This window comes from Motacilla alba, chromosome 6, assembly GCF_015832195.1.
Source record: "Motacilla alba alba isolate MOTALB_02 chromosome 6, Motacilla_alba_V1.0_pri, whole genome shotgun sequence".
Lineage (NCBI taxonomy): Eukaryota > Metazoa > Chordata > Aves > Passeriformes > Motacillidae > Motacilla > Motacilla alba.
The window spans coordinates 35,452,012-35,467,155 of NC_052021.1; the positions used below are offsets into that span (position 1 = coordinate 35,452,012).

Sequence of the window (15,144 nt, forward strand, 5' to 3'; positions counted from 1 at the left end):
CTGCCGGTGCCCGGTCCCGGGGTGCAGATACCCGGTCCCAGGTGTTTGTTTCCTGGAGCTTTTTTATCTCCTCGAGCCCACAGAACTGGGTGTCCAATCCAGAGGAATTTAGGGAGGAGGGAGCTGGGATTGCTGGAGGAAAGACGGGAGGGCTCCCTTACAGCAGAGAACCTGCAGGTAGGACAGGGACACGGGAGCATTTCCTGAGCACCAGTAAAATGTGGCATTTGACACTTGAAAGTAATTCTAGTTCTGTTGAAATGCTGCCAAGATATTATTATCTAGACAGAAAAATGCTCTTAGGCTGCTGTTTCCAGGGCATTGTGGTCATTTCAATCGCAGATTTGGTTTTTAAAGCAAATCTGAAGTTGTTTTTATTGTTAGACATGTTTTCCTTGTACTTTTTAATAAGCTTTAAAAGTGTTTAAAAGCTCAGCATCCTTAGGAGCTGTGGTGTTGCTGATGTGTGGGTGATCAGCCCACCTCCCGCTCCTGACCACTGCAGGTCACCGTGGCCTGAGCTGACATCCCTGAGGGATGGAGCAGAATCATGGAATCATAAGTCACAGAGTTTATAAGGTGGAAAAAACCCTTGGTGATCATCAAATCCAACTCTTGACCCACTCTTGACCCACACCACCACCACGTTCACCTCTAAGCCATGTCCCTGAGTGCCACATCTGCATTTTTGGAACACTTCCAGGGATGGTGACTCCATCACCGCCCTTGGCAGGACTGGACAGCCCTTTCTGTGCAGGAATTTTCCCCGGTCTCCAACCTGAACCTCCCCTGGTGCAGCTTGAGGCTGCTTGCTCTCACCCCGAGGAACTGAGCTGGGAACCTCTCCTGCCAGCCCCCTGCACCCCTCCCGAGCCTCTGGGCTCTTCCCTCTCCTCCTGGCCCAGCAGGGCTCTCCCAGCTGTCACCAGGACACCTGTCCCATTCCACCTTGCACCTGGCAAGGGCAACGCAGGAGCTGTGATTGCAGCACAGGGACTATTAGATGATGAGGACAATACTCTCCCCCAAGGGCACAGTGCAGGCACCAGGGAGTGCCTGTCCTGGCCTGCCCTGCCTGCTGCAGCTCGAGGTGATGGGCTGGGCTGGGCTGGGCTGGAAAGGCTGGGCTGGGCTGGAAAGGCTAGGCTGGGCTGGAAGGGCTGGGCTGGGCTGGGCTGGAAGGCCTGGGCTGGGCTGGAGTGGCTGGGCTGAGCTAGGCTGGGCTGGAATGGCTTGGCTGGGCTGGGCTGGACTGGGCTGGGCTGGAGTGGCTGGGCTGGGCTGGGCTGGGCTGGAGTGGCTGGGATAGGCTAGGCTGGGCTGGACTGGGCTGGGCTGAACTGGGCTGGAAGGGCTGAGCTGGGCTGGGCTGGGCTGGAAGGGCTGGGCTGGAAGGGCTGGGCTGGAAGGGCTGAGCTGGGCTGGGCTGGGCTGGGCTGGGCTGGAAGGGCTGGGCTGGAAGGGCTGAGCTGGGCTGGGCTGGGCTGGAATGGAATGGCTGGGCTGGGCTGGAAGGGCTGGGCTGGAGTGGCTGGGCTAGGCTGGGCTAGGTTGGGCTGGGCTGGGCTGGGCTGGGCTGGACTGGGCTGGGCTGGAAAGGCTAGGCTGGGCTGACCTGACCTGACCTGTGGCAGCCGCTCTGGTGCCAGCACCAGGGACTCAGCTCCTGCCTTTTCCTGCCCAGTGATGACTTGAGCCCAGGAGCAGCAGAACCATGGGCAGCTGCTCCCAGGGTTTGTGGTGAGTGATCCCAAGTGGGAGATTCATCTTGCCACCAGAAAAATCATTTCATTTCCTGCCAGCGCCCACAGGGTGGTTTCTTGTTCTTGCATTAGTACAGAAAAGTAACTGAAACATCCTTTTCACTGCACAGTATCAATCCTTTAATAACTTCCTGTTCAATGTCCTTCCAAAAAATCCCAGAGCCTCACTCTTCCATTGCCTGGTCACCTATTATGTTTCATTTAGGAGAATTTGAGTGGATTAATGAGTGCCTACCATTTAGCCTTCTGCAGCATCACAATGCTTTTCCTCTGATTTCACATCTCCTGCCTCTGTAATACCTTATTTACATTGCTGTGTGCACAGCAGATGTGCTCAGCGATGACTTGATCTTTCCTCCTAAATCTCTGTGTGCAGGATATGTCAAATTGTATTTTTGAATGTAGATTATCTTGTACTTTCACAGATTGAATTTCGTGTTGCTAAGTTACCTATTTTTTCTAGTTTGAGGTTATTGCTTTTGTTTTTTTTTTTTTTTTTCCTTTTGCCTGCTTGTCCTCTTTCCTGATTGACCTACATAATGCTCTGTTATCAGCAGGTTTTTACGCCCTGCCCTTTACCAGGTCACCAGCACACCCAGCAGTGCCAGCCCCTGCTCCGGGCCTGGGGCTCACAGCTGGGAATCTCCTGCCTGGAGCAGCAGCTCCTGTGCTGGGATCCCCACCGTGGCTGCAGCTTGTCACTCACCACACCGCTCACTCTCCTCTCGGGATGCCCTGGCTGGGCCAGGGGCTGGGCTCTGTGGTCCCTGTGGGCCATATCCAGCTCGGATATTCTGTGATTCCAGAGCTGTGGCAGTGAATCACGGCAGTGTCTGACCCTGGGGCGTCCTTGTGGAACTGAGCTCCGCATTTCCATCCTCTCCTCCCGTCGCCTCTGGGCTCCAGGACTCACCGAGGTCCCTCTGCTGCCCCAGCACAGCCCACGTGTCTCAGCCCCTCTGCCTGCTGGCTTGCTGGGCAGGGCTTGCTGGCCATGGGCTTCTCCCCTGGCTGTAATGAGCCGTGTGAATGTGCATCGTTTGGATTAAAAACCTCCCAGGCTGCCCCGGAGCCGGCAACCACAGCCATTGCTGCCCCTAATGCTGCCCCTAATGCTGCCCCTCCGGGTGCCCAGAGCTCTGCAGAGCCTCACGGCCTCCCTCAGTGCCCCGAGAACGGCCAGGCCGGGCTGGGGGACACAGCCCCGCAGGGAGCATCCCCCCGGGCTGGGGGGACACAGCCCCACAGGGAGCATCCCCCCGGGCTGGGGCACAGGGAGCATCCCCCCGGGCTGGGGGACAGGGAGCATCCCCCCGGGCTGGGGGACAGGGAGCATCCCCCCGGGCTGGGGCACAGGGAGCATCCCCCCGGGCTGGGGGACAGGGAGCATCCCCCGGGCTGGGGGACAGGGAGCATCCCCCCGGGCTGGGGGAACAGGGAGCATCCCCCCGGGCTGGGGGAACAGGGAGCATCCCTCCGAGCTGGGGGACAGGGAGCATCCCGCTGCCGTCCCGGCCGGGCAGAGCCCGGTGCGGCGCTCCCGGAGCAGCCGTCGGGACCAGGCGGGCTCAGGAGCCAGATGGGCTCAGCCCTGCCTTGGCTGAGGATCAGCGCCGTGCCAGAGCCACTTTCCCTGAGGGAGAAAATGCAGAGGGCTAAGAGACTGGAGAATGCGGAGCTCAAATCCCAGATTGCCCAGCTGCCACACTGACCCAGCGGGGGAAAGGGCTGCCCTGCAGCTTCTGCAGCCTGTAACTGGAGCTGCTGGGGGCAATGCTCCCCCGGTTCATGATGCAGCACATTTCACACGGGAAAGCAGGGCTGGTGCTCTTCCCGATCATCTGCACATCTGAGGGGAGATTCCTGCAGGGCAGGGGTTCCCCGGGAGGAGGCATCAGCCAGGAGAGGCCACTTGGGAATGAATGAGTCACTTGGCCTCAGAGGTGAACTCCAGGAAGTCAATTTTAGTGACCCAGTGGGGAGCACAAGCAGTGGCAGCTGTTGAAGTTCCTCTTTTTTTTTTTTTTTTTTTTTTTTTTTGTTAGTCTTGGTAAAAAAAAGGTTATAGAGTTCTCGTGTTGAAAATAAGATCTTCCCAGAGAAATGGATCAGAGAATCCCAGAATGGTTTGGGTTAGAAGGGACCTTAAAGCCCCACCCAGTGCCACCCCTGCCATGGCAGGGACACCTCCCACTGTCCCAGGTGCTCCAGCCCCAGTGTCCAGCCTGGCCTGGGGCACTGCCAGGGATCCAGGGGCAGCCCCAGCTGCTCTGGGCAGATTGTTCAGCCTGGGGTGCTTGGGCTGGAAATGTTCAAGTGAGGGTGAAGCAGCCTTTTCTTCCCCTCCTCTGGGTCTGCCATGGTGCAGGGAGGCCTCACACCCTCCTGGTGCTGTGCTCAGTGGAGCTGCAGGGCAGTGCTCATCCCTGGCACTGCTGCCCCGCGGGTGCCACCCTCACAGCTCTGGGCACGCTCCTCTCTGCTCCTAAATCACTATCTGTGTTTATTTCTGGCTCTGTGTTTATTATTGTGTTTGTGAGGATCACGGTCAGTGACAGGGCAGAGGGGGGCTGGCACGAGGCAGGGGACTCGCAGCAGGTGTCACAGAAAGGTCATTTAAACCGGCATATTTAGTAATGAGAAATCAGGTTTGGAATAATCTGATCCTCAGTTTTCCAGGCTGCAGGAGCAGCTTTTCACTAGAGCCTGAAGGACATCTCCCAGCTGTTTGCATTTGGGAGATTAATCGACTTCCCATTCAAATTCTTGTCTGTTGCTGTGAAATGTCAATTTTTGTCTTGATTTAGAGCTGGGCACACACCTACTGAGAAGTGAAACTCACTGTCAAATAGAAATGGAGTTTTTGGGTTGTCTGGGTCAGCCTAAAGAAAGGTTCCTACTCCCATCAGTGTCTTCTCCTGCTGCCCAGCTCCTCACAGCTGAATTTAATGATGATGAATCAGTCTGGAAATTAACCTTAATTCTGAAACCAAAGCACAGTGGTTTTGTTGCCACCGTTGAGTCTGTTATTTTTCAAGCTCATTTATAAATTGAATAAATCCAAGAACTGAAAATCTTTTCTAAGAGCGTAGCAATTAAACACTGCCTTTGCCATCCTCAAATCCAGCTGTGTTGTGTGTTGGTGCCGAAGAGGGTTGGAGAGGTAGCATTAAATAGTTATTTGGGGATGTTAATAACATGCTTAAAATGTTTCCATCAAGTGCTTTTGGATCGTGCGATGCCATCTGTGTTACAGTTGATTTAGTTAATTATACAGGCATGAATTCCTCGGGAGAAGGGATGGCATTGCTCTAACAGCTTGTTTGCGAGCAAGGGAAGGCAGTGACACGCTGTTAAACTCGTGGAATTGGGTCTGAGATATATCCCCCACGAGCAGTCCTCCCCAAGTGACGCTGAGCTGCTGCAGTTTAGCAGATCATCTGCAGGGGTGCGTTATTGGAGTTTATTGCAGAGGCTCCAATGGATTTTTGAACCTTAAATATTGGGGGTTGTCTGAGAAAAAGGAGAAACTGCTTTCCTACCTAGTCAATTGTTAATTGTTTTAGTTAATTGTTGCTCTTTCTGCAAATTAGCCCTGGGAGCTGTGCAGGTAAACAGGGGTCCTGCTCAAAGTGCACCCGCTGGGATTCGGCAGGATTGTGTCTGTGTACTGTGTTCAGAGACTGTCCTGAGCTGGGACCCACAGGATCACCCTGTTCCTGCCCAGACACCCCAAAATCCACCCTGGGCCCCCCAGGCAGCGCTGTCCAAAGGCTCCTGGACCTCTGGCAGCCTCGGGGCTGTGCCCATTGCCTGGACACTGCCCAGCACCCTCTGGGATGAGCCTTTCCCTAAAATCCATCCAAACCCTCGGCACAGCTCCAGGCGCTCCCTGTAAACCATAATTAGCTTCATAATTGGCACCCACCTATGGTTTGCACTTAGAATGAAACCCAAAAAACTGTGTGAGGCTTAGGATGAAGAAGCAGAGGTGGGAGTTCAGCCCCTGGGTGTGGCACAGGCAGGGAGCTTCACGCACCAGGGGAGGCTGCCCAGAGCAGGCTGCAAGTGCAGAGCTCACAGAGGACATGATCGCCCATCAGTGACTTAAAGCCAACAACGGTGGGAGGATTAATCTTTGAGGAAAAATCCAGGTCAGTGGGGATTTGACATGTGTCTGTTGCAGCTGCTGCTGGAATCCATCTAATCCTCAGCAAAACTTTGCCTAGACTCCATCTGCAGAGACGTCGGGCCTGGGGGGTGAGGGGCGGAATTATCTTTAATTTAAAGCAGATATTATATCATGAAAGATAGGTTTCAGGGCCTCCTTCGCCCTGGGAAGCGTTGGTTGGTTGTTTATTTCCCTTCTGGGAGTGGGGACTCGCTCTGCAGCAGGCAGCTGTAGGTACCAGGGTGGGGAGCCTGACCTCCCTCAGCAGGAGCATGCACCTGCCAGGTGTGCCTCTGTGCAGCTCTGGGCTGGGCCACCCACACTGCTTGTATGTTGGAAAAAAACAATTTTATCAAATTAGTCTCCATCTGAAGGGCACGGAGGAAAAAAATCCTCATGGAATGTCCAGGGCAGGGAAGGGAGCTGGGAAGAGGCTGGAGAATCCCTGAGGGAGCTGGGAAGGGGCTGGAGCCCCAGGAGGGGCTGAGGGAGCTGGGAAGGGGCTGGGGAGCTCCCGAGGGAGCTGGGAAGGGGCTGCAGAGTTCCTGAGGGAGCTGGGAAGGGGCTCAGCCTGGAGCAAAGGAGGCTCAGGGGGCCCTTGTGGCTCTGCTCCTGCCAGGAGGGGACAGCCGGGGGGTCGGGCTCTGCTCCAGGGAACAGGGACAGGAGCAGAGGGAACGGCCCCAGGCTGGGCCAGGGCAGCTCAGGGTGGGCACAGCAGGAATTCCCCCATGGAAAGGGGGCTCAGGAATTGCCCAGGGAGGGTTGGAGTGCCCAGCCCTGCAGGTGTCCCCTGGAGGTGGCACTCAGGGCTGGGGACAGGGAGGGCATGGGCACAGCTGGGGCTCCAGGGCTGGGGGGCTGTTCCAGCCCCGGGGCTCCCAGGGCTGGATTCTGCCTGTGGCTCCGTGGCGTGTGCGTGTGAAGGGAATGCACAGCACAGCCCTGTGTGCAGGACGTTCCTGCCTTGGCCTGCTCGCTCCTTTTCCCACGCCATTCCCCACAGGTTCCCTTCTCGCCTCGCAGCTATGGATATATGTATGTACAGCCATACAACATCCTGGTTCTATGGATATATGGCAAATGTTTATGTGGATGAAGCCCAAAGCACAGCTCCAGCACGGGACACGATTGCATGGCTTAGCATGAAATTCCTTTTCAGAGGGAAACTCATTTTCCTGCATTTGGATCTCTAGGCTGGTGCAATCCCAAACGGAGCACGGGTATTACTCATGTGGAAAAGTGGGAACTCGGCCATTACATTTTCTTTCTATCATAATATTTCAAGGTGCACCAGAGGCTCAGAAAAGGTTTGTTTAAACTAATAAATCAGAACAATTTGTCAAAACCAGAGAACACCGGTGCTTGCAGGGCTGTGGCAGACATTGGACATGTTCCATATTTGTAAGAACAGTGTTCTGCTTTCAAATATTGGTACCCTGGGTAGGGAATAATTCACTTATTTTTAAGCATGGTGAAACATTAATTTCTGCAGCTACTACCTAGAAAACACATTTCCCAATTAGTCTTGATGTCTGAATTGCAAGCCAGGAGGCAAAGGCAGCGCTGAGCCCTGCTCAAGGCAGCTCTGATGCATTATTGATGCTGTTTTCAATATCAAACATGCCACGAATCAGATGCATAACCTATTCTCCCAGCATCAGAAATATCATGACCTTTCTGCTCTGTTAAGGTGATGTGTCTGATAGCTGCCCCTTCTGTGTGCCTCATTGGAGAAATAAAGGGAAAATCCCGGGGCGGGTGGCTGGTGTTCCAGGGAATGTCTGCTTGGGGAGGGGGAGCTGCTCTGTGCCCTGCAGAGCAGCTCTGTGTCCCCTCAGCCCGGGAGGAGCCCCCTCCTGCCTGCTGCTGGCTGGGAGCCTTGCTGTGGCCTGTTTTCCTCCCAGTATTTGTGATAAATGTCCTTTCAGGCCCGGCCTGGCAGTTGGCCCCAGTGCCCAGGGCTGCTCCTGCTGCAGGGCCACGCTTGTGGGAGCACAAGCCACCACTGTGGTGGCTCCGACAATGCCTCTTGTCCCCCACGAGGTCGTGGCTGTCACTGGGAGCTGCCGTGCCCTCCTCAGCCCTGTTTCCATTCTTAGCCTGGGAACAACAACCCAGCGAGGGCAGCTCAGCTGGGGCAGCAGCCAGCACTGAGCTCTGCTGGCCCCAGCGCCAGATATACACATTTAAATATATAAAAATATATAAAATATGTATACACACACACACCTGGCTGCAGCATCACACCTGGGCTCGGCCATCCTTCACCACGCTCATGTCCCCACATCCTCCTCGGGCCCTCCACTCCTCCTCAGGGCTGGACTTTTGGGACTTTTGTGACTTGGTTTAGTGGGCACAGTGCTCATTCCTAGACTGTGCAAGGCCCAGGAGTTGGGGTTCAGTGATCCAAGAAGCTGCTTGGCATGAACACTTGAAAGAAAATTAAAAAGCTGCAGCACTGTAAGTGCCAGGATCTGTGCTCTGCAAACTGGCCTCAGACAGAGTTCCCACCCAGCAAACTCTGCTCTGCGGGAGCAGCTCCCGAGTTTCCTTTTCTGTAAGCACACAAATGTAAATTCTCACAGCCCTGGCTGTCCAAAGGAATCCTGTCAGCAGTTACTCTCCCGAATCCCTGTGCCATTCAAGTGATGGTTTGTCTGCCGTTCACGTGCAAGCAGCTGAAGCTTGTTGGTGGCTGCTTCTCGTTTCCTCGGGTTGTGAACTAACCTGGCTCACGCTGCCTCTGCCTTCCGAGGGAATCCTCTAAGAAAATAACTGTAATGTGCACAGAGGGCTCGTTTGCTGCAGCAGGTACAGCTCTGTGCCTCTGGCTACAGGCTGCCCCATTTTTTATCAATAAAGAAAGGGGGTTTTAAGTCTCCTTTGGTGTGTTGTGTCTGCTCGCACAAAGCAGCAAGAATCTTAAATGCAAAGAACATGTATTCATGTTACAGATTTCACAGGCAATGCCTTTAAAATTTAATTCATTTCTATTTCTTTGCCCAATCAAACATGTTTCTTTTTATAGGAACTTCCAGGCTCCAAAGTCAGGCACCGGCCTGAGAAACAGCAGAACTGACGCTGTTTGTACCACCTTGGTTTGGACAGTTCATATCAGGAGTGTTATTTTATTCTCCCACTTGTTTCTCTAGGTCTCAGCCTCCCTCCCCCTCTCTGACCCAATGTCCTGTGTGATTTCTCTGTCTCTCAGCAGCTCTGCCCTTCAAACTCCAGCCCTCTCCCAGCCTTGTATCCCGTTTTTGTACCCCCAGAGCAGCTGCCTCCCTTGGCTCTTTTCTTCCTGATGGATTCAGGCTTTTGCTCTTGAGTTCAATCCAGGCCCTTTTTTTATTACGATGTTGTTGTGGGGGTGGGTTCTGTTGCTGTTTTGCTGCTATCATTTATGGTTGCTCTCTCCCTGCAGCTGCCCTGACCTGCTGAGCCCCGTCCCCGTGCCTGGACAGGGACAGTGCCTCTGCTGTGCTGGGACCATGAGGGACAGACCGAGGCACTGAGGGTCCCCAGCCAGGAGCATTGCTGCCCACGTGAACAGGATTGCTTCAAAAAGGTTGGAAATGTTTTCCCAAGTATGAGCACTTTTCAATGGAAGTTTGTTGTATGACCATCCTGTGGTTCCATGATTCTATGAAAATAGAAATAAAATCTTCCCAGTGGTTGCTGTCTCTGAGCCGTGGCAGTGCCAGGGACTGGTGGGTGGATGTCCCTCCTGAATTCCACATCCTCTGTGCTGTGTGGATCCCACGTCCTCTGCCCTGTGTGGGTTCCCTCTGTGCAGGGTAGATTCCCCATCCTCTGCACTGTCTGAATTCCACATCCTCTGCCCTGTGTGGGTTCCCCATCCTCTGCTCTGTATGCATATCCTCTGTGCCCTGTGTGCATTCCCCATCCTCTGCCCTGTGTGCATTCCCCATCCTCTGTGCCCTGTGTAGATTCCCCATCCTCTGCCCTGTGTGCATTCCCCATCCCCTGCACTGTCTGAATTCCCCATCCTCTGTGCTGTGGGGGTTCCCTCTGCCCTGTGTGCATTCCCCATCCTCTGCCCTGTGTGCATTCCCCATCCTCTGCCCTGTGTGCGTTCCCCATGCTCTGTGCCCTGTGTGGGTTCCCCATGCTCTGCCCTGTCTCAATTCCCCATCCTCTGCCCTGTGTGGGTTCCAGGACAATCCTTGTCCAGATGAAGGAGCAGGACACTGCCTGGCAGGAGGGTGCAGCTGGGGGGGACAGGCCCTGCTCCCAGGGAACAAGGGACAGGACGAGAGGCAGCATCAGAGGAGGTTCAGGTGGGATGCTGGGCTGCCCTTCTCCATGGAAAGGGCTGTCCAGCCCAGATGGGAAGTCCCCATCCCTGGAGGGATGTGAAGGCCTGGGGCACCTGGGTGGTGCAGATGCCTGGCTGTGGCACCTGGGCACCTGGGGGTTGGACTGGATGGTCTGAGAGGACTTTTCCACCCAGCTGAGCACAGCTGTGCTTGCATCCCCAGCCCCTCCAGCTGACCCTTCCACCCAGCAAAGCTGTGCTGGCACCCCCAGCCCCTCCAGCTGACCCTTCCACCCAGCAAAGCTGAGCTTGCACCCCCAGCCCCTCCAGCTGGCCCTTCCAGCTGAGCACAGCTGTGCTGGCACCCCCAGCCCCTCCACTGACCCTTCCACCCAGCAAAGCTGTGCTGGCACCCCCAGCCCCTCCAGCTGACCCTTCCAGCTGAGCAAAGCTGTGCTGGCACCCCCAGCCCGGGGAATGCAGCCCCTCCAGCTGGCCCTGGGGCGTGCTGGGTGCTGTGTCCCCTGGCAGGTGACAGTGCTGTCCCTCCCTGCAGGCCCCAGAAGATGTAGAGCGGCGAGCGGCGCGCTCGGGGCCGGGCCTCCCTCACCATGGCCAAGAGGGGCTCCAGCAGCCGCGCCAGGGGGGACAAGCCCGACGCCCTGGCCGCCCTGCAGGCTGCCAACGAGGAGCTCAGGGCCAAGCTCACCGACATCCAGATCGAGCTCCAGCAGGAGAAGAGTAAGGTGGGCAGCTTCCCTTCCTGGGAGGGCATTCGGGGTCGTTTGGAGGGGTCAGGAATGCCAGGATCCTCTCTGCTGGCTCTTCTCTGTCCCTTTTGCACTAATTTCATTTGGGTTTTGTACTCTAATACCTCCCAACATGGTTCTTCTCTGTCCCTTTTACACTAATTTCATTTGGGTTTTGTACTCTAATACCTCCCAACATGGTTCTTCTCTGTCCCTTTTACACTAATTTCATTTGGGTTTTGTACTCTAACACCTCCAAACCTGGTTCTTCTCTTTCCCTGTTACACTAATTTCGTTTGGGTTTGGCTCTCAGGCTCCTCCAAACCCAGTGCTTACCCAGATGTACGGTCCTAAACCTCAGCTGTGCCCCCTGCGCTAATTCCCAGATTCCAAGGAGGCACAGCTTCTCCCTCAGCCTTTGGGAGAGGGGCAGCACACGGGGCTGGAGCCTCGGCTCTAAGGGCTCCCAGCTCCTGCCCTCTGCAGGGGATGTTCATTTGCTTTCCCCCAATTCTCCAAACCAGTTTCCGCTGATAGACTTCAGGGGGTTTTTGGTTCCAGAATAGAAATATGTTACCGTGCAGGGACAAAGTGATAGTTTGCATTTTTCCATGAATTTGCATCACTTTTAGCCATTTTAGACCATGAATCCGACACGCAGGTATGAATAAATGGAACATCTGTTGATCCTTTTGCAGTGGAGCAGCACTTGCAGCTTTAAGGCTGAGGATTTTGTTTTCCTCCTCCCCGTCCTTCACAGCCACTTTGGCCATGGCTTCTCTAGAGTTTGTGGCAAGGTTTTAAACTGAAATGTCACTTGAGCCTTGCGTGGTCAGGTACAGTCGGTTATTTCTGCTGAATAATTCATCACCTAAGAACCATCTGGTGAAATGCAGCTGTTTGGGGCTTCGCAGGAGCTTGCACAGAGGTTTTTGTGCCCTGCCTGTGCACGTGCAGGTTTGGCTTGCCTGCCGGAGTGATGGCCCTGGCATCTGATTTTTCCCTTACTTTGGGGGTAATGTGCTGTGAGAGCTTCTGCAGAATAAAGTGAGGACTCAGAAGGTGCTGGCAGATTCCTGAATGTGTATTAAACATGAGCCTGCAGTGAAAGAAAGGTCTTTGCTACCACTGGTTTGTAGACACAGACATACCAGCACTGAGGTGTAAGACTGTAAAGTCATCTGTACCATTTTTAAATGATATCGTGATAGGTATTCATTGTTTGGTCGATTGAAAACACTACACTTTCTTGATTTTCCTAATAGGTCAGCAAGTTGGAAAGGGAGAAGAATCAGGAAGTGAAGCAGATCAAGGAGCACGAGCAGCATAAAAGCACAGTGGTGGTCACAGAGCTCAAAGTCAAACTTCATGAAGACAAAATGAAAGAGCTCCAAGCTGTCCGAGAAACTCTTCTGAGGCAGCACGAAGCTGAGCTGCTCAGAGTAATAAAAATCAAGGACAATGAAATCCAGAGGCTGCAGACCCTGCTGAACGCCGTGCGGGACGGCGCCCCGGACAAGGTGAAGACGGTGCTGCTCTCCGAGGCCAAGGAGGAGGCCAAGAAGGGCTTCGAGGTGGAGAAAATCAAAATGCAGCAGGAGATTTCCGAGCTGAAGGGGGCTAAGAAGCAGGTGGAGGAGGCTCTGACGATGGTGATCCAAGCTGACAAAATCAAGGCCGCGGAGATCAGGAGCGTGTATCACCTGCACCAGGAGGAGATCACCCGCATCAAGAGGGAGTGCGAGAGGGAGATCCGCAGGCTGGTACGTGTCGCCCTCTGCTCCTCTTGCTTCTGCTCCTGCTGGGAAATGATCGGGGCTGGGCGGGTGGGGAGACTCTGGGGCTCGCTCCAGCTCTGTTTACATTCACTGGTAGAAAGGGCAAAGTGGTTTTTAAAAGTATTAGGATGTTTCGTGGGAAACTTCTTTATGCACGGGAGAGCCTGGGGGTGTTGTTCACGTCACAGGCAGCAGGAAGAGCCCTCAGGCTCCTGGCTGGTCAGGGGAATGCTACAACAGCTGTGTGTCTTGGGTTATGCCTCTGTTTCCTCACCAAGCCTTCCCTCCTGATCCACCTTGGTCCCTCCCTTTCCCTGCCTTTGCTGCTTCCCATGAACATCCCATAGCGAGGCTTACCCAATCCCAAGTGCTCTTTTCCTGCACCCCTGAGTGCTGCCCACGCAGCAGGGCTTTCAGGGGACTTCTCTCCATGCCCACCATTGTGCTGTGCCCCAGCACAGGGCTGGGTCTGCTCCTGTGTGGCTCCCACCTGAGCAGGTCGCTGGGATCTCACCTGGCCCTGCTCACCTGGCCCTCAGGTGTGTGGCTGCTCGGCCTGCCCTCACCTAACCCAGCCCTGGATCCTCAGCTGCAGCAGCTCCGCTCTCAAAGGCAAGAGCTGCACCCCTGTGGCCTTGGAGTTCTCCTCTGGCCCGTGTGGGACTGGCTGGGGAGGTTGGAAGGGGTGGTGGTGCTTGGAAAAGGGGGGAAATCCCACTGGGAGGGAGCTGGGAGGTTGGAAGGGGTGGTGGTGCTTGGAAAAGGGAGAAATCCCCATGGGAGGGAGCTCCCTCGCAGGGAAGGCTCTGCAGCAGAGCCTGGCAGGCCAGCAGCACCTTGTGGGGCTCGGGGGGTCACGGCTGCTGTCCCAGCCCCTGCCTTGTGCACTCCCGAGCTGCCGGGGGCTGCTGCCTTGCCCAGGGGCCGGGCACACAGCCCTGCCCTCAGGAGGTGTGTTTTGGGTCTTGTCTCAGCATCCGTGTGGTGTCACCATCGTTTTGTGTTTGCCATGCTGCTTTACAGCCTCAGTGTCCTGGCACACACCCCTCCAGGTGTCTTCTGAGTCATGAGCCCTTAGCTGTTATCCGAGCCCTAAATGAATTTAGACTGCCCGAGGAGCTTGCAGCCTGGCCCCAGGTCAAAGGCTGGCAGTGTGAGCTGCAGGACCCCTGCCCTGGAGGATGCTGTACAGCATCTCCTGGGCCCTGCCCCCAAAGGGCCTGGCAGGGACTGGCACACCAGCTCTGGAGTGTCCCCTGCCTTTATTTAGCCTCCTCTTCTCTCAGGCTTTAGGCTGTTAAGGTTTTTCATAGATTATTTTATTTTTATGAAGAGGATATTAAAAATGATTTACAACCAACTGCTCTATTGATGCTGTTCAAGTATCCTGCAGTGTAAGTACATTCTCCTCTGACCACACATCACTGGGGCATTGATTTCACACAGCACAGTGAATGGGGGGCTAATGGACATCCTAAATAAACCTGCTGCCTCACGTGGAAAGTCCCCACTAATGGCCTTTAATGTAGCAGCTGTAAAATAAATATGGTCTTGGTTATAGGGAGCAGGCTGGTTCAGCGGGATGTGATCTAAACTGCCTTTGAAAATCGAATTTTTTAAGAGTCCCTGCTTGAAAGAATCAGATTGCCTCAGTGCACCAATGGAATGACATGGTGCCATGATTTTACCTGGTGCCATGATTTTGCCAAGCCCTGAGTCCTCCTGGGTGGAGCCCAGTGCTCTCAGCTCCATGGGCTCCACCTCAGCCCTTTTGGTGGGAGCTGCTGGCTCCTGGTGGGGAGGGCCCTGGTGCCTGGGGTGACAGAGAATCCGGGATGCACTGACTCAGCTTCAGGGCATTTTCTGTGCTGGCATTGCCTGGCAGCGTGGGACAGGAGCAGAGGGAACGGCCCCAGGCTGGGCCAGGGCAGCTCAGGGTGGGCACAGCAGGAATTCCCCCATGGAAAGGGGGCTCAGGAATTGCCCAGGGAGGGTTGGAGTGCCCAGCCCTGCAGGTGTCCCCTGGAGGTGGCACTCAGGGCTGGGGACAGGGTGAGGATTGGGCACAGGGTGGACTTGCTGATCCTGGAGGGCTTTTCCAGCCCCAGGGATTCCAGGATTCTGGGGAAAAAAAAAAAAAAAAGCCTTTGTAGCTTCAAAAGGTGCTGAGATGGGGCAGCAGCACCACGTCCAGCACGGTGTGCTCACAGCCTGAAATCTGGGGGGGTTTGAGGAAGACTGGAAGCCACAGCCAGTAATAAGGAAAAGCTGCAGGAAGGTTTTGACTCAGCAGGAATTCCCCCATGGAAAGGGGGCTCAGGCCTTGGCACTGCCCAGGGAGGGTTGGAGTGCCCAGCCCTGCAGGTGTCCCCTGGAGGTGGCACTCAGGGCTGGGGACAGG

General features: G+C 55.0%; 1 protein-coding gene across 1 annotated transcript in view; it reads left to right on the plus strand.

Annotated features, from left to right (window-relative positions):
* The window catches only part of JAKMIP3 (Janus kinase and microtubule interacting protein 3), a 51,179-nt gene that overhangs the window by 12,505 nt on the left and 23,530 nt on the right, over window positions 1–15,144 (plus strand). The window contains exons 2-4 of the mRNA XM_038141354.1: window positions 9,362–9,505; window positions 10,773–10,962; window positions 12,231–12,728. Coding sequence (XP_037997282.1) covers window positions 10,828–10,962; window positions 12,231–12,728 — 633 coding nt within the window. The 5' untranslated portion in view covers window positions 9,362–9,505; window positions 10,773–10,827. The remainder of the gene's footprint in view (window positions 1–9,361; window positions 9,506–10,772; window positions 10,963–12,230; window positions 12,729–15,144) is intronic.